We start from the raw sequence: 18,762 nt of genomic DNA on the forward strand, positions 1-18,762 counted from the left end.
TGATCACGCCCCTACTTTGCCTCGTGGCATCTGCTATAAAATAAAGACACGGCTTGTGGGCGCTGGCGCTGTCTCATCAGGGAGCAGCGTCCCATCGAGACCCAGCTTTCATTCTCTTGTCTGTCTTTTCTCAATCCTTTCACCAACCACCCCCCTCCCCCCAGGATCACCTTTGGCCGTAACACTTATTGAGAAATGGAACATTTCTAGTGCTCCAGAAAGTTTCCTTCTCCAAGAGAAATAACCACTGCTTCCATTTTTGTTACCATATGTACTTGCGTGTGTAGTTACTGGTCTTATTTATTTTTTATTTTTTGGCCTGTCTTCATTGACTCAGCATGATGCTTTTCATATGGACCCAGTGTTGTCATGTGTATTAGCAGTTTGTTTATTTTTAATACTGTGTAGTGTTCCGATGTATGGATGCACCATAGTTTGTTTACACCTTCTCCTCCTGATGGACATTTAGTGGTTAGCTCTTATGTGTAAAACTACTATCAACATTCTTGTACAAGGCTTATTGTGGAAATATGTTTTCATTTACCTTGGATAAATACTTTGCAGAGGACTCATTAGATCACAGGGTGTTGCATATTTAACCTTTTAAGAGTCTGGCACTTGCCCCAGTGGTTGTAATATTTTGCATTCACACCAGCGGTATAGGAGAGGCCTGGTTGCTCCTTACATCGGTCAACATTTGTTGTAGTCAATCTTTCTTATTTACTCATTCTAGTGGGTGTGATGTGGTATGACTTTGTGTTTTAATTTGCATTTCTCTGATGACTAATCCTGCTGAGCACCTTGTTATGTTCTTGTTGGCCATTCATACATAATCTTCAGTGAAGTGCCTATACAAATATTTTGTTCATTTATTTATTTTATTATTTTTTAATCCTCACCTGAGGCTATTTTTTTCCATTGCTTTTTAGAGAGGTTGGAAGGAACAGAGGAGGAAGACAAAGAGAGAGAGAGAGAGAGAGAGAGAGAGAGAGAGACATCGATGTGAGAGAGACATGTTGATTGGTTGCCTCCAGTACAACCCCTGGCCGGGGCCGGGGATCTAACCTGGAACCCAGGCACATACCCTTGACTGGGAATTGAACCTGAGAGTCTTTGGTGCTTGGGCTGCTGCTCTAACTGCTTAGCAACACTGGCCAGGGATCATCCATTTATTTATCTCTAGCTATGGGGTTGTAGTTCTTTGTGTTTTCTATATACAAACACTTTTGCAGGTATATGCATTGTGAATATTTTCCCCAAACTGCAGCTCACCTAGTTTCTTAATTGTGGCTTTTGATGAGACTTATAGAATTTTTCAAAGGCAAGTTTCAGGTAGTGAATTCCTTTTGACTTACTTGAGGCAATACTCCAAGTGGACAGACTATAGTATCGAGACCTATACAAGGCTTGAAGTATCCATCTTTCTAATCCTTAGGGTTGCTTATTATGGTTGAAAGGCACTTTTTGTGCCTCCTGGAAAATAAAACAGTAACATAGCTGATTATTTTTCTTTTTTAAACAAATATATTTTATTGATTTTTTACAGAGAGGAAGGGAGAGGGAAAGAGAGTTTAGAAACATCGACGAGAGAGAAGCATCGATCAGCTGCCTCCTGCACACCCCCTACCGGGGATGTGCCTGCAACCAAGGTACATGCCCTTGACTGGAATCGACCCCGGGACCCTTAAGTCCGCAGGCCAATGCTCTATCCACTGAGCCAAACCAGTCAGGGCTGATTATTTTTCTTGAGTCTGTGCTTCACACTCCATTTTGTTACAACTGGGTATTTGTCAAATGCTAACTAAGTACAAAGTTTTCTAAATGTTTTCAAAACTCTTGATTTTTCACATGGCATGACTTCTTTTGAAGCAATTGCTATCTGTAATGGAAAATAAGAGTTGTAGGGATTCATTGAAAAAAGTCCCACTGTTTTGAAAACATCCTATCAAAAAATGGATGTTTTGCAAGCTGGTTGTGGGGAAGCCCAGGAGGTACAAACCATAGCAAAATTACTTGTTGGAATATCATTCTCACTTTATATTACTGATCATGTGTGGATCCTCCTCAACTGCAGTCAGTGAGGAAGCCTTTGGTGTGTTCTTGACCAGGCTACCCTCCAATTTTCCAAATGGCCAATTCTAAACCTTCATCTCTTGCCTTACCCCAACCTGAACTGCATCACTTTTTCTTCCTCTCAATAAAAAGATAGCCAGTTTAGTGTAACACATGGTTATTGAGTGCTTACCACATGTTGGGCATTTAGCAAAACATAGTCCCTGTCCACGAGGAATTAACAGTCTAGACACAATTTTTAACAGTTATATGTGCAAATTTATTTAAATGCGTATTCATTCTTCTCTGCTCTTGTGTTTGAGAAGGGCCATATATCATTGTGTAAAGTTGGTACTTCCTCCCTCATTGTGTCTTACCCCTTACATCTCTTGAATAACTTTCCCCACCGATTGTTCTCTCTCTTTCCTCTAACAACCACCACCTGGTGGTCATTTTAGTTTGCCCTTCATTACAAAAATTTAGTAGCCAGCTTCACATCAAGCTGCTCTGTGAACCTTTCTTAATTCTGTACCTAATTCAAAAAAATGTCAGTAAATATATATATTTACCACAGTCTCTCAAGAAAATGCCAAATAGGTGGGGCTGCCCGATAAAACACAAAGCACTATTTACACAATGTCTTAGGACACCATTTATACAATGTCTGCTAAGATCACTTATACCCTCCTAGTTCTCCAAGTTACCTCCAGGTTTTTCTTCTCCCTTAACTTCTGATGAAAGCCAGCAAGTACAGGTGGGGCTAGTGGTGACCTGGGCGAGCTGAGGGAGTAGCTGGGGCAGAAATCCAGCCTGCACTCCACTCTCCAGCCCACGCTCACTGTCCTAGGCTATGAGACCCAGTAAAGAACACTTCTTACCTCACTCAAATCCTGAAAAATTTTGAGAGAAAGTGAATTCGGGAGGATGGAGAACAAAATATTTATGACAGATAAAAAGACAGGTTGAAACAAGATTAGATATGAGCCTAAAATGGGTTTTCTAATTCTGGTTCTTAGAGTTAGACATACATCCAACCTAGTCACGGAAATTACTGGGATCTCAATGGAGGGTGCTGCCCTGGAAAACCTAGGGCAGAAAGAATAGACCGGAATGGGCACTTTCTTAGGACAGCTAGCACCTACATCAGGAAACTGGAAGGAAGCTCCTCTCCCAGAACCACCAGCAGGCTATGGCATAGATGAAATGTGTTGGCTACCTCTTCTGAGCCACTTCAAATTCTGTCACCCCACCTCCTAATCTAGCTGCTAGCAAGACTACTGGTTCTGCACAAGCTCTAAATAATTTTGTGCATTTCAACTTGACAGCACCTCCCCTCACATCTCATTTCCAGCTCCAGAGCTTTTCTGATGCCTTGGTGTGGGTTGCACATGCTTGGTACCCATACAAGTGCAACCTGAGTTCATAGGTCAATGGGATGAAAGCCAATGGGCTGAAAGCCAAGAGAAAAGGCTTCCCTCATTCTTCTACTGAGAAGGCAGTTTCAAGATACTTTTTATAAGGTTCTTCTGAAGGTCTATGGCAGTGGTCGGCAAACCGCGGCTCTTTGGCCCCTTGAGTGTGGCTCTTCCACAAAATACCACATGCGGGTGTGAAGGTACAGTGCGATTAAAACTTCGTGGCCCATGCGCAGAAGTCGGTTTTGGAAAGGAGATAGATGAAACAAGTATACAAGACGAGTGTGGATGGGAGAGTTGGAAGGGGTCGACCTCAGCGAACGTACCTCAATCAGATTGAGGACGTTTTTAGCAAAGGCCAGCTTAGGAGTACCCTAATTAAGTTAATAACAATGTACCTACCTATATAGTTTAAGTTTAAAAAATTTGGCTCTCAAAAGAAATTTCAATAGTCGTACTGTTGATATTTGGCTCTGTTTGACTAATGAGTTTGCCGACCACTGGTCTATGGGATCAGATACCAGTGGCCAACTTCTAACAATTATTGCATAACTTTTCCTGTTTCTTCTATTTCTATTTCCTGAGATAATTTCCCAAGTATATTACATGCATGCAAGACTTTGTCTAAGACAGTGGTTCTCAACCTGTGGGTCGCAACCCCTTTGGCAGTCGAACAACCTTTTCACAAGGGTCGCCTAAGACCATCCTGCATATCAGATATTTACATTACAATTCATAACAGTAGTAGCGACATTACAGTTATGAAGTAGCAACGAAAATAATTTTATGGTTGGGTCACAACATGAGGAACTGTATTTAAAGGGCCAGAAGGTTGAGAACCACTGGTCTAAGACTAAAACACTAGGAGTGAATGAGAGAGTAAAGAGAGGCGAACAGTGCTCTATAATGGATGTCCTTCCACCTGGAAAGAAAAATCAAATGGGCCCAAAAGCCCTAGCTCCATGGTCGGCAAACTGCGGCTCGCGAGCCACATGCGGCTCTTTGGCCCCTTGAGTGTGGCTCTTCCTAAGCCTTAGGAGTACCCTAATTAAGTTAATAACAATGTACCTACCTATATAGTTTAAGTTAAAAAAATTTGGCTCTCAAAAAAAATTTCAATCGTTGTACTGTTGATATTTGGCTCTGTTGACTAATGAGTTTGCCGACCACTGCCCTAGCTGTTAGGCTCAATGGATAGAACATCTGCCTGTGTACTGAAGGGTCCCGTGTTCAATTCTCGTTAAGGGCACATGCCTGGGTTGTGGGCTCGATCTCCAGTAGGGGGAGTGCAGGAGGCAGCCGATCAATGATTCTCATCATTGATGTTTCTATTTCTCTCCCTCTCCCTTCCTCTCTGAAATCAATAAAAATATATTTTTAAAAAATGAGCCCAAGAGCTTCCCCTCTGATAAGGAAAATAACAAGAGTACAGTAGACCAAGGATGAAAAAGACCTCCTTTGATCAGCCCTTCTTAGTTAGCAAGGAAGCTAAGAAAATCAGTCCTTTTTTAATTAGACCTCAAGGGAGATGAAAACAAGATGAAGAGGTGCAGGATTGGCCTTATGCATTGATATGAGGTTTCCAAGCCATGGAAATCTCTGGCTGGAATTGGCTCACATCAAAAAACCCTTGCTCTGAGCACAGAAAGCCTGGACAGATTCTAAACTCCTTTTAGTTCTATGGTTGGTTGCATACAGGTATTTTTATATGCAAAGTGGCTATTAGGGCCATCATTTTAAATCTAACTTTTCTAGTTCTCATGTCTAGTAGAGTGGTTTCCTTTTGTCCAGGGATGACACCTTGCATGCTGAGGAAGAAGAGAGACGTCACCGGCCATGAAGGGCTTTTTTTTATAACCTCAGTGCAGTGCACTCAACCATCAGAGCTTACCTTTGGGCAGTGGAATCAACCCAGGAGGATGGGCTGTGGGTAATGTGGACAAGAATGGTTTGGTAAGCTGGGCTTGTCACATAGTGCTGATTCTGGCTACTGTACACTGCAGACATTTTTTTTTGTCTCCAGCTTTCATCCCTACCCCTAATCTATAATCTCTTTTACACAGTCTTGAATCATACTTCTGAACTCACTTTAAGTACGGTTGGCTTGTTGCTTCTACCAAGCTTTTAAACTGAAACCACAGAATAACTCCTGCTGGAGCTCATTCTTCTGTTCTTTTTATGGGACAGGAATTACCTGCCAGCAGATTGCTGAAGCTCCACGTAAAAACCTATGCTCCATGGAGGAGGGCACAAAAGATCTAGGGACGAATGTGTTTGGGCCAGGAAGCGTCCATCACGGCCAGAATCTTTCCCATTGAGTAGCTCTGTGCCTGCAAGTGGACATGGGCAATCCCTGGGATGTGGAATATGGCACTGCCAATTTGAATGTGTACACATTATTCTTTTTAGACAGCTGGCTTATTTTCTTGAATAGAGGTTAGCTTGCCAATGTTTCTCCTTTAGCAGAGTAGAGAATGTTCAAGAACTGGGTGCTTCTCCAGGAAACACTGGCCATCCTGAGAATCTCAGGGACTCAAAGCCGCTCCTGATGACATTTAAGGAGCCTTCCTCTGAGGGCTGAACTTACCTCCCAGCAAGTGTAGAGCTGAATCACTAAGGACACAAATGGAAAGGGAGGGGCAAAAAGTGAAGGCTTTATATTTCCTCTTCAGGGACGCAGCTCCAATCTCACCTACCAAACTGTCCACTTCACCACCAGAAAGCAACAAAGGTAAAGAGCTCCAGCTGTGCTTGTTGTCAAAGGGGAACAGATCAGAGTAGCAAAATATGGCATTTGGACAGGGTTGTAGTGAACCAAATGAGGGGCAGCTTATTCTTTAATCAAGTGTGGTTTTTGCTGACACCTTATCATACCTGTATATCCTAGTGTTAATTTGATTAAAATTTCTTCCTTCCATAGATGTTTAGTGAGTGGCTAGCCAGGAGTAGTCTAGATAGTGAAATAAAGCATAAAAAACAAAGTCTTTGTTTTAATGAAGGTTGTACTCTAAAGGAAGGGGGTTTCAGGACAATAAATACATGTATAATATATAACATACACTATAATATATTCATGTATATATAGTTTATTTATGTTTATATAAATATATATAATACATAAGGCAAATAAATAAGTACACTATGCATATATAATACATAGGGCAAATAAGTAAAACTGTGCATATAGATGTATACACTATTGTAATGGACTGAAAGATAACTGGAGAAATGTGGCCAGTGAAAGCCTTATTGATGGTGTTATCTGAGCAGAGAGAGAAATGAACTGCTGGAGTGAGCCATTTGGATAATTTTGGGAAGAGCATCCCAGCAGAGGAATAGAACATGCAAAAGCCTTGAGGTGGAATCTGCAGGGCATTGATATGACTAGAACAGAGGGAGCTGGTGGGGAGGCTGGTAGCAGATGAGACTGAGAGTTGTAGGGGCCAGGTCATGAAGGAGTCTGGCCTCTGCTCTGAAAGAAAGGGAAGCCACTAGGGTTTTTGAGCAAAGGCCATAAGCAGTTCTGCCGTTAGTACATAACCAACTGGTATTTAAAAACATCACTCTATCTTCTCTAGAAAATATAATGGAGGTGGGTCAGGACTAAAGTAGGAAAATGAATTGGGAGATTACATCATCCATGAGGGGGATGATGATAGCTTTGACCAGGGTGGTAGCTGGAGAGTGTGAAAAATGGGTAGATGGTGAGTATTTCTGAAGACGGAGAAAATGGGATTTTTTGATAGATGGAATGTTATGTGAATGAGAAAGTGTTTAAGGATGATCCCACAGTTTTTAGTCTGAGCAAATGACGAAATTGAACTGCCATTTACAAAGATCAAGATAGCTGCTAGGGGTGTATGCTGGAGAGAGGTGCAGGAAGTCACGAGTTTGCTGTTGGACATGTTAAATTTGAGATTCATATTAGACACTCAAGTAGAGATGTTGAGTAGGTAGTTAGATATATGAATCTGGAATTCAAGGGCAATATAAGTTTGGTAGCTAAAAACATATCAGTGACAATTAAAGCTGGAAATTGGGTGAGATCACCTGTCTGAGTGTAAACAGAGGAGAGGACTAAGATTTGAGATTCTGCAAATGAGACCAAGAAGGACTGGCCCAGTGAGGCAGGTGGTGAACCAAGAAAAAACAATGACCTAGAGCTTAAAGGAAGAAAGTGTTTGATGCCAATGGAGGTTTTTGGAGAATGACACCTCCCCAAGGGCAAGAACTGTGCTCAATAAGTTTTGTATCTACAACCCCTTTTAGTTAGGATTGCTCAATAAGTGTTTATGGGACTGAATAAAATAAACTCTTCCTTCCTGACAAAACATTGTCTTTAGATAACACATATTCCAGAATTATATTTTTCTCTCAGATTTTCTTCTTCCAGTCTTCCATTTTCATTGACATCATGGCTGCTGCCCAGGGCGAGGGCTTTGGGCACCTTCTCATGGCATGACCTTTTTGCTAGTATTGCATTACTTTCATGGAGGAAATGAGCAGAGAAGTTTGCCTGAGTTTGTCTTATTGATTCTCACCTTGTTTGTTCATGAATGACCAGGATGCAAGTGTTCTCACCTTGTGACAGTGGACAGTCTAGTGGGAAAGTACCTCATTTAGCTGAGTCTATGTAGCTCAAGAATTTTTCTGTACAAATTCCAGAGTGGGGAGTGTTGTTAAACATGAAAATTCAGAGCACAAAGATCTAATTCCTTCTGCTCTTTCGCTCCAGAACAATCAGATCACTTTTAGATGTGCACAAATGATAGCTTTGAAGTATTGGTTGAAAAGAATAGTAAATCTTCTATTCATTAGAATCTAAAACTACTGTGAATTCCCCTCTCTAGCATTTTCTAATTTCTCAAGCAGTGTGCTCAGGCTCTTTAATTCCTGAAATGTAATAACTAAACTCCACGTATTATCTATGTCTGCAAGTAATATTCTGAGCTGTTTTCTTTTTCTGTTCTCAGGTAGTGCTGGTCATAAAATGGATTCCCTCAGCACAGCAAACATTGAATTTTGCCTTGATGTGTTCAAAGAGCTGAACAATAACCATGTGGAAGATAATATCTTCTTTTCCCCACTGAGTTTGCTTTATGCTCTGAGTATGATCCTCCTTGGTGCCAGAGGAAACAGTGCAGAACAGATGGAAAAGGTATGTCCCCAGAGTCTGGAAGTTTTACCTGTGCCCCCTATGGGTCAGCCAAATTACTTATATCTTTACACCAAGAAAACTGCCATCTTGTGAAAGAACACACTTGGGCAAATCATATTTCTTAAAAATGGATAATGAGCCGAAACTGGTTTGGCTCAGTGGATAGAGCGTCGGCCTGCAGACTGAAAGGTCCCAGGTTCGATTCTGGTCAAGGGCATGTACCTTGGTTGCGGGCATATCCCCAGTAGGAGATGTGCAGGAGGCAGCTGATCGATGTTTCTCTCTCATCGATGTTTCTAACTCTCTATCTCTCTCCCTTTCTCTCTGTAAAAAATCAATAAAATATATTTTTTAAAAAAAGTGGATAATGACTTAAATAATGTAATACATTATCCTATATAATAAAGAGGTAATATGCAAATTAACCCTCATGCCCTCACAAAGATGGCTGCCTACAACCAGGTTGGCAGGGGGGACGACCAAACGACTGAACAGCAGGCTGCGTGGGGTGACCAGGCTGGCAGGGGTCTATGAGGGACCACCAGGCCAGCAGGGGGGGCAGTTAGGGGTGACCAGGCAGGCAGGCAGGTGAGCGATTAGGAGCCAGCAGTCCAGGATTGTGAGAGGGATGTCTGGCTGTTGGTTTAGGCCTGATCCCCAAGATCAGGCCTAAACCGGCAGTTGGACATCCCCTGAGGGGTCCTGGATTGGAGAGGGCGCAGGCTGGGCTGAGGAGACCATCCTTTCCCATGCACAAATTTCGTGCACCGGGCCTCTAGTAATATAATAATGCAATACATGTAATACAGTCTCTTCCTCACCATTGGTGGTTTCACACATACATTTCCACAATTACTTTTAGAGTTCATCCTTTCAATGATTTAAACATAACAGAAAGCACATATACGATACTATTCTTGCCCTCTAGAAGTTTAATTTATAATACAATTTAATGTCACTTTAAGAATTATTGAGTTTTTAAAAAATTCTTTAATGTATTTGAATGTCATAATAACCCTGTGTGGCAAGTAGCTATTGTTATCCCTATTTCATAGTTGGGGAAACTGAGGCTAAGAGAGAAAGGGTGACTTTTCAGGTTACCTAGGCTGAGGGTGACTTTTCAGGTTACACAGGCTGATATACAGTGATTTTTCATTACGTATGTAGTTTATTGATGTGAAAATCCTAGAAGAATGTCATTCAACAACTTCCAGGATACTTGCACATTCCATTATTATTTGTCTTTTATTTCTTTATTCCATATTTTGATGTGCTTTTATGATTTATTTTTGCATTTAAAATAGGTATTGTGCTGGGAAACCATGTAATGTTTTACGTGGCCCTGGATGGGTTCTGTCACAGTGAATAGTGTGAGAAAAGAAGGAGAGGGGAGAAGGGTCTAGTGAATGATAACTCAATCCCTGGACTCTCACAGACAATGGTCCCAGGCATGTCACTTAATCTTTCGTTGGCTCAATTTCTCTCACAAAAAAACGGGGATAATAGTATCTACTCATGAAGTTGCTGGGAGAGTTAAGTAAGATATTTAAAGGCTTATAAATATAACATTTTTAAATGTTATATTTAGGACTTGGAATATAACATCTTTAAATGTTAGCTATTGCATTGGTCTTTATCTGAAATGGAAAAACAGGTACTTGTAACTGTTACTCTTTTTAGACTATATGTTGCTTTTGATGCCAATTGATTCTTCTTTCATTTTCTAGGTGCTTCACTTTAATCATATTGCAGAATCATTAAAGCCAGAGTTTAAGGACTCAGTTAAGGTATGACTGCTGAGTTGTCAAGCGCTCTTTGTGAGAGCACCAAGAGATAATGGTGCAGGGGTTGAGTAGCAGAGCCCCTTTTTGTTCCTTAAGGAGGCTTACAATGTCCTCCTTGGTATCCTCCTTCAATCTTCCTTATAATTGCTAGCCTACAGAGTTAACATAATGATAATGACGACAATAATAAAATCCCCAGATTTTATCATGTGACTTACTGTCATCAAACTTTTCTGTTCTTTTACAAACTGTGTGCATGTTGAGCCTGCCATGTGCAGTGTTACATTTTTCAGACTAGTGAGGGGACTGAGAAAAGACATGGAGGCTTTGTCACATAATTATACACCAGGAAAACAGGGCTCGATGCTGCCCAGCCCACCTGTTCTTAATTCCTTCCAGTAAGAAAATTTCTTAAGAAATGAAATGTATACAAAACTCCCACATGACAATAGTTGTGTGTTGATTTGTGACCGACAGAAAGCATATAAATGGGTATAGATTCACAGAATACTTGTCTCACAGAACCTAATTTATTGTTAGGCAATCTTTACTTTAGGGAATATAGGCATAACCCCTCTACTGTCCATGAATTCCAATGCATCAAAGCTGCATGCTTAACCAGATTCCTCCTATGAGGCACAGATGGGCGTGGAAGGTCAGTTCAGGGAGGAGCTGAAGAGATCTATTAAGTGGTCACAGAAACGGAGATATTGAAAGGAGTGTGAGAGAAAACAGAAATGATTCTATAGGTACAAAGGCAGAAAAAATGCACAGAAAACTTGGATTATTGCCCTGAATATCCAATTAGGATCTCTTTATATATGATAACTTCAAGTTTTGAATTAAAACGTTGGGGCTGGAAGTACATGTGCTTTTGCAATAGCTTTCAGTTCTGCACACAATCTGTAACCAGGGTCACAGAGAGCTGAGATTCTTGTGCCAGAGGAAATTAGAGAAGAAAAATGCTTTCAAGTCTCTTTGTTGTTTTCATGTTATTTATAACTCTTCTATAAATCAAGTAATTTAATATAGCAACTTAATACTATATTCTTTGTTTACTGTGCTTTAGTGCAGCCAAACTGGAAGGATTCACTCAGAGTTTGGAGCCCTATTCTCTCAAATCAACCAGCCAGACTCTAACTATACCCTCAGCATCGCTAACAGACTCTACGGGACACAGACAATGGCATTCTATCAGGTAAGTCCATTTGGAATGGTGGTCAACAGCTTTCTTTGGCATCCTCTGAATTTCACACCATAAGATAAATCACAAATGAAAAGAGTCACATTTATCTTTAAGAGATTAAATTTGAACCCTGTTAGAGTTTCAATGAAATGGTTTCACCAACCCCCCATTTAAGGTTATGAAATATAACATAAAAAACATTACTTATGCAATATCACCAAAGTTGTCCAAGAACCAATGTTAGGAATGAAGCACAAAATAAAGCAGGTAAGAATTAACCCTTATGGATCAGAAAAAAACCCCAAAAATCCATTTCTCATCTCTTCTTCAAAGGTCCTAAAAGGCAGAGTATCAAGAATGAGTGGAAAGTACACTGGATTGGGAGCCAAGAGATCTGAGTTCTGTTCTCCTTTAGACAAATGACTTTGAGCAAGTCACTTCTACCTTTAAAATGAGAGGATTAGATCAAGCATTTTTTTTTCTTTTGCTACAATATTCTAACACTCTTTATGCCACTTCCCAATAGCATTGGAATATGGAGTTTTATTGAGTATTTACTATGTGTCAATCACTCTACTACATACATTATAGACATTATCCTATCTAATAATACTATCTAATAAAAGGGCAATATGCAAATTAACTGTCACTCTGTCACAAAGATGGCAGTGCCCATAGCCACAAGATGGTGGCATCCAGTCCTCTCAGCTCCGCTGGAGTCCCCCAGTACCAGGGGGGTAGCTGATAAGAGTGGGCAGCGTGAGCGGCCTGGCGGAATGCTTGCTTTGTCACCCTGGCCATGGAGGGCCTCTGGGCAGTGGGCATGGAGCGGTGGGGAGGTGGGGGGAAACACTTGCGTTGTCGCCCCGGTGACAAGGCAAGCATTCCGTGCCTGGCTGTGGATGGGCCTCTGGGCTGCAGAGAGCCTCTGGGCAGCCGGCGCAGAGCGGCCCCACAGAGAGCTACTGGCACACGGAATTGTGCGCAGGGCTACTAGTCTTATATAATTCTTACATAGTCCTAAGATGCAGGTACAAAATTGTCATTAATACCACAATTGTGAAGCAAATAATAAAAAGTCAAGTTGAGAAAGGTCAAAGAGATAACTAAGTGGCAAAGCTGGAATCTGATCCCTGTCCAAATCCATATTCCTGCTTTTCATTGCGACGTCATCCTGCTGTGATTGAGCTGATCTGCTGGCTTCAGTGTCTTAGCTTTTGTTTGACCAGTGTGATTTTATATAAAGCTGAAAAAAATGTCAATGTCTACATCAGAGAATATTATTATTAATTTTACTTGTGGTGGCTCATGAGGAGGTTGAAATATACCATATAGAGACCTAACCTTTCGTTAGACCTCAAACAAGGAAACCATTTAACCATTCCGGTTCTCAGTTTTCCTATGTGGAACATTAGAGCAGTAACTCCCATTTGTTTGTGTCCTTTGAAGTGGAAATTGGAGGGATAGAGTGAAAAGGTAGGCACTCTACCACAATTTTTCATTTTGCTTTGAACATTTTAAAGCTAAGAATGCCCATGAGATGACAGAAGTAGCAACCAAAACTTCCAGAACATTTCTTTGGGAAAGTTCTTTGATTTGACTAAATGTCTTTGTATGGATTCCGCTTCCTTTCCAACATATATGCACGAACTGCTTTTGTCTGTTATAATTTTACAATACATCAAACTGGAAGTATTTGTTTTCCTTACATTATTTTTGTGTTCTTATGCAGTTATCCTTTCTTTTACAGCAATATTTAAGTTGTTCTGAGAAACTGTATCAAGCCAGGCTTCAAGCTGTTGATTTTCAAAAGTCTACGGAAGAAACCAGGCAAACTATTAATGCTTGGGTTGCAAGCAAAACTAATGGTAAGGATAAGTCACATTTATGTCTACAAACTTAATTTGTGCTGGTAAACTCCCTGAGGCAGTGTTAAGGAGGAAGCAGGGTGAGGTCCAGAAACAGACACAACAAATTAACAGTGGAGGAAGTGGGGGAATATTTTGGAAAATCTCTTTTAGCCATTGTCCTCAATGATCTAGCTAAGTGACTCTGAGAATGAAAAGAACACTGTTTCTACATTAGAGAGATGTTGTCATACATTCTGCCAGTAAGTTTAATCAAATTTAAATCTACCTTTCCCAATTTTAAAACAAACCCTATATGTATTGTTAAATATTTCTTTTTTAAAAATGGAACATTAAATGTTCATGTCAGAGATGTGTTCATTTCTTTTAAAAAATCTATTTAAGGAAAAATTTAAAGAAAAAAGAGAAACTAGAAGGAATCCTTATTCATCCATCACTCAGCTGCAATACTTATTACTTAAGCCAATATTATTTAAGATAGCCATGCCCTTTACCCACCACCTCTTTCAGATTATTTGGGAGCTAATCCCAATATCTTTTTTCTCTCTACATGTTTCAGTTTGTGCCTGTCAAAAATATAGGCTTTTAAAAAATATGAACACTATACCATTATTACACCTAGAAAATTAAAAAATCATTTAAAATTAACAAATATTTAGTGAGCTTTTGTATTCCCCCAGTTGCCTCTTTTTTTTTGTTTGAATCAGAACCCAAATAATGTTTGCACATTGCAATTGGTTAATATGTTCCTTAGAGCTTGAGTTTTTAAATAAACTTTTTGATTGAAATATATGTATATTTAGAAAAGTATATACATGATGTGTTTGCTGCTCAGTGAATTATCACTATGATGAATACTCTGGTGTACCACCACCCAGGTCAGGAAAACAAAATATTAGTTACTGGGAAGGGCACTCCAGGGTCACCCTTGTGTCTTCTTCCAGAAACTAACCCACCCCGTTCCCAGACCTTAAGACTTCTCTGACTTTTATTGCTAACATATTTGTATCTATTATATCATTTAACAGCAGTGACCTCTCAAAAGTATCTTGTCAATCGATGGATGTCATTCAAATTCAGTAATAGGTAACCAGATTAAAATATGTATCAATTCAGGTCTTTGTACTATTAGAAAATGCATGGAAAATTCTACATATTTTTTTAGACATGTTAATTTAGTTAGAACAGTAGAGGAAAATAGGTTTTATCTCACATGCCAACTCTGATCTACTGCTAGTGGCTGCCTGGGAACTCTGTGGTGAGAAAGAGTCTGAGACTTAAACTAAGGTTACCTGAAAAAGCCCGCAATGGAGTCACTAGGATGTTAAGAATGGTAGGGATTTTTGTTTGTTTAGTTTAGTGTTCTAGCCTCAGTTTATTGCTCTCGTGCCTAGAACAGTGCCTGGCACATAGAAGTCTCTTAAAATATTTTTAGCATAAATGAACAGATTGATTATTGTCATCTGCCATGGGTGTGCATTAGGGATCCACATGCTGGGTATTTATTTATACACATATCACTTACTGGTAGCTATTGTGACTATTTAACTATTATCAATAAGTTTAAATCCAAATCTATTATCTATTCTTTTTCTTATTACAAGGAAAAATTACAAACCTCTTTGGAAAGGGCACAATCGACTCTTCTTCTGTGATGGTCCTGGTGAATGCCATATATTTCAAAGGACAATGGCAAAATAAATTTCAGGAAAGAGAGACGATTAAAACCCCTTTTCAGCTAAGTGAGGTACGTGTTTCATTTTCAGACCGATGATAAATTTTGGAGACTACAATAATTTTTATAGACAGCTTAGGAAGTTTTAGTGGAAATACTCTTCTAGATCTCTGTAGGTACCTTTAACTGTGTAGTCTATGAATTTTATTTTCATTTTTCCCTTTGAAGTGACCATAACCTTTCTCACAGGCACCTGAATGGAGCCTTTGGACACTGGGTTGTCCTGGAAGAGGAGAAAGCCTGTTCTCTTCCAGCTGTTCTCCAGATATGCTGTGGCTATTTGCTCTAGTGGCACAACACAACTATTATTTTTCTCCTAAAAAATATCCAATTGAATTAAAAAGGAAATGATCCTATGATACCATTTTCCTATATAACTCATTTTATTGGGAAACCCTGGCTTTTTTTTGGGGGGGGGACATCTATATTATTGTTTTTATTACTATATTCATTATTCAAGCAATTTGGCTCTCACTAGGACTTATTTTGGAATACAGAATCATAACCTTTGCATAAGAAAGTAATAAGTGTGTGTTTTGTAGTTGATATTTTACCCACGCATTTAGAGTGTTAGTGCAGATATTTGTCGTGCAAGAAAATCAGTGCACATGCATGTGCACACACATGTTTAGCTATTGTCTAATTACAATCTTTCAAAAACATAGGGTAAGAGCGTAATTGTGGAAATGATGTATCAAGTGGGAAGGTTTAAATTGGCTGTCATAAAGGAGCCGCAGATGCAAGTGCTTGAACTACCCTACGTGCAGGACAAACTAAGCATGATCATCCTGCTTCCCATGGGCACGGTGACTCTAGAACAGGTATGTTATAGGAATGCTGACAGCAGAAAAAGCATGCGTGCATGTGCACCACACACACACACACACACACACACAAGTGACTCTAGAACAGGTATGTTATAGGAATGCCGACAGCAGAAAAAGCATGCGTGCATGTGCACCACATACACACACACACACACACACACACACACACACACACACACACGCCCCCCACACTGTGTGTATTCCACAATCTCAGTGCAGCCAGCACTAATTCAATCACAAGCTGGTTTAGCAGCATTGCCCTAGGGACTGTGAGAGGAAAGGGAGGATTCCTGGCCCCTGCCTTCAGGATAATGTATTTAGGGAAAACAACCTAGTGTTATATTTAAAAAGGCATCTGGTAGCAAAAGGGCCATGCTGTACACACAGACACACACATATTGATCATTTGACACTTGGGAAACACCTTCGTAATGAAATTATAATGCAAGTCGGGCTCCCAGTCCGTGGACATCTAATGAAGTCATCGTCCTCTCAGGAGCAGGAAGATGTACTGCTGACCCAAAAGTCGCATGTTTTTGTGGGCCAACCACCATGTTTAGTGTCTTGGTTTTGTGGGGAAATGAGAGCCACAGCCACTGAGAAGAGTTGAGGGTGGTGGTCTGAGTTTGAATATGACTCCCTCTCCCTGGCTGCCGTCAGAGCTGCCTCGCACAGAGCAGGCAAGACACTGCTATGGCTCCTCCCAGCCTTGCTGAGACCCTCCAGTGCTCTGCCAGCATGACTGTTGCCTAGGAGACCAGTCTAGCTTCTGGGCCCTTGCAGTAGCTCACATACACACATGGGGGCTGTTCTAACCAGAGCAAAGAGCACCTGCAAAGGCCTTAGAAGTATGAGGCAGTGAGATGACTTTGTGTCATGAAGTTGTGGTAACTTGGATCAGGGCACAAACAGACAGAAGGAAAAGATAGAAATCAAAACCACTGACCTGATATTGTCAGGATGGTGAGGTGACCCAAAAGTCTTCAACTCTTGCAGGAGAAGAATGATGGGGTTTGACATGCTAGTGTGGAGCTGTGGGGAGGCCTGTAGAGAGTTTCAAATGCCCAAGGACAGAAGTGTGAAGAGTTTACAAAAACATCTGGAACTGGATGGAGAATAAGTCAGGGTTGTGAGGCTGCATTGGGAAATCTGAGCAGGGATGTGGGAGTTGACTTGCTAAGTGTAGGCACCCAGAGGTCAGCTTCAAGAGTGGGGCAGGAGGAGATTAAAGTGGAGTGGAACAAGAGGTCCCCATGTCACAGAAGCCAAATAACAAACAAGTTCTTAATGGAGATTGCTATTAAATGTTTCAGATATGAGAACCAAGAAGTACTTGAATTCTTCCAGGAAATGAGAACACAATTGCTGAGGCATTAGAGGGAGTTTAGGTAAAGCCGACACACTGAGGGAATGAATTAACGCACATTGGATAAGTTTAATTATAAAATATCAATGAGAAGTAGACAATAGAAAATGGAAGATGTGGATGAATGCAGGATTCTTTTCTCTTTCAGATAAAACTTGAGCACAGTTTAAAGGTAGAAAAGAAGTCAGTGGAATTGAGTAGTTCACTCTGAGAATTACAAAACAAGCAGCAATTAATGCAGAGGTGTGTGCTTGGCTTGTGTGGGTCCATCTGTGTTTTGTCTCTTAGATAGAGAAGCGGCTGAACGCGAAGATGTTTCATAAGTGGACCAGCTCCTCCAACATGATAGAAAGGAACGTCGAAGTCCATTTGCCCCGATTCAAACTGGAGATCAAGTATGAGCTGAATTCCCTGCTAAAATCCCTCGGGATGACAGATGTCTTCCACCAGAGTAAAGCTGATCTGTCTGGAATGTCACCAGCCAAGGGCCTGTATGTATCAAAGGTCATCCACAAGTCATATGTGGATGTCAACGAAGAGGGCACAGAGGCAGCAGCGGCCACTGGGGACAACTTCGTCATGAAAAGACTCCCCATCCGAGCTCAGTTCATGGCGAACCATCCTTTCCTGTTCTTCATAAGGCACACTGGCACCAACACCATTCTCTTCTGTGGCAAGCTTGCCTCTCCCTAAGCAAATGGGGTTGAGCAAGGCTCAGAGTCACAGAGGAGGTACAGGGATAAACCCATGACTCAGAGCAGTTCCCACCTATCACACCTTTGTGCCTCAGTTTGCTTGTCTGAAAATGGGTCGAGGATCTCTCCCAAATTATTCCATGAGTTTCTGAACCCTAAGATTATGATAACCATGGAAGAAGGTATATTTACAGAAAATGCTTTTCTGGCTCTCTTATCTTTGGGGCCTCATTTTAGTACTGTCTGGTGACATAATCAAGTCATTGAGGGAAATTTTAAAGAATTACATTTTCTTGACTTGTGTATATCAGTGAGTTCTTGAATAAGTGACCACTCCACCTCTAGAAAACCAATCAAAGGGTTCCCACTTTGGTTGGATTTAAAAATATTGACATTTTCCTTGCATGTGTTAATGTAACATCCTGAATTTTAGTTCAAACTTCTGTATTGACTATAATAAATACATGAAATGCCTTTGAAGCCATTTTAGTGGAATTTTTGGCCAAATTTTTGTCAGACCCTAAATGGAGTAATAGACTCTTTTGATCTCTCTCCACTGGTGGCACGTGTTTCCTCTTTGTGTCAATAGAGAAAGCAGAGCTCAGTGAGGCATTCAGCTCAGCATGGCCAGACCCCCAAAGACACATATACCTCCAGCCAAACACCAGATTTACTA

General features: G+C 40.7%; 1 protein-coding gene across 1 annotated transcript; it reads left to right on the forward strand.

Annotated features, from left to right (window-relative positions):
- Positions 1–6,168: 6,168 nt before the first annotated feature.
- Positions 6,169–18,554, forward strand: SERPINB11 (serpin peptidase inhibitor, clade B (ovalbumin), member 11). The gene is made up of 8 exons (XM_005861543.2): positions 6,169–6,198; positions 8,441–8,625; positions 10,353–10,412; positions 11,479–11,607; positions 13,346–13,463; positions 15,068–15,210; positions 15,864–16,019; positions 17,680–18,554. Exons 2-8 carry the CDS (start codon positions 8,458–8,460, stop codon positions 18,082–18,084), a joined length of 1,179 nt encoding a protein of 392 aa, XP_005861605.1. The 5' UTR covers positions 6,169–6,198; positions 8,441–8,457; the 3' UTR covers positions 18,085–18,554.
- Positions 18,555–18,762: the final 208 nt, after the last annotated feature.

The sequence above is a fragment of the Myotis brandtii genome, unplaced genomic scaffold, assembly GCF_000412655.1.
Source record: "Myotis brandtii unplaced genomic scaffold, ASM41265v1 scaffold154, whole genome shotgun sequence".
Classification (NCBI taxonomy): domain Eukaryota; kingdom Metazoa; phylum Chordata; class Mammalia; order Chiroptera; family Vespertilionidae; genus Myotis; species Myotis brandtii.

What these genes read in the sequence shown, in the direction of transcription:
- SERPINB11 (XM_005861543.2), top strand. Translation starts at nt 8,458, where the DNA reads ATGGATTCCCTCAGCACAGCAAACATTGAATTTTGCCTTGATGTGTTC. An exon ending in GTGCAGAACAGATGGAAAAG is followed by an intron (nt 8,626 to 10,352) that starts GTATGTCCCCAG and finishes TTCATTTTCTAG; the next exon opens with GTGCTTCACTTTAATCATAT. An exon ending in CCCCTTTTCAGCTAAGTGAG is followed by an intron (nt 15,211 to 15,863) that starts GTACGTGTTTCA and finishes TCAAAAACATAG; the next exon opens with GGTAAGAGCGTAATTGTGGA.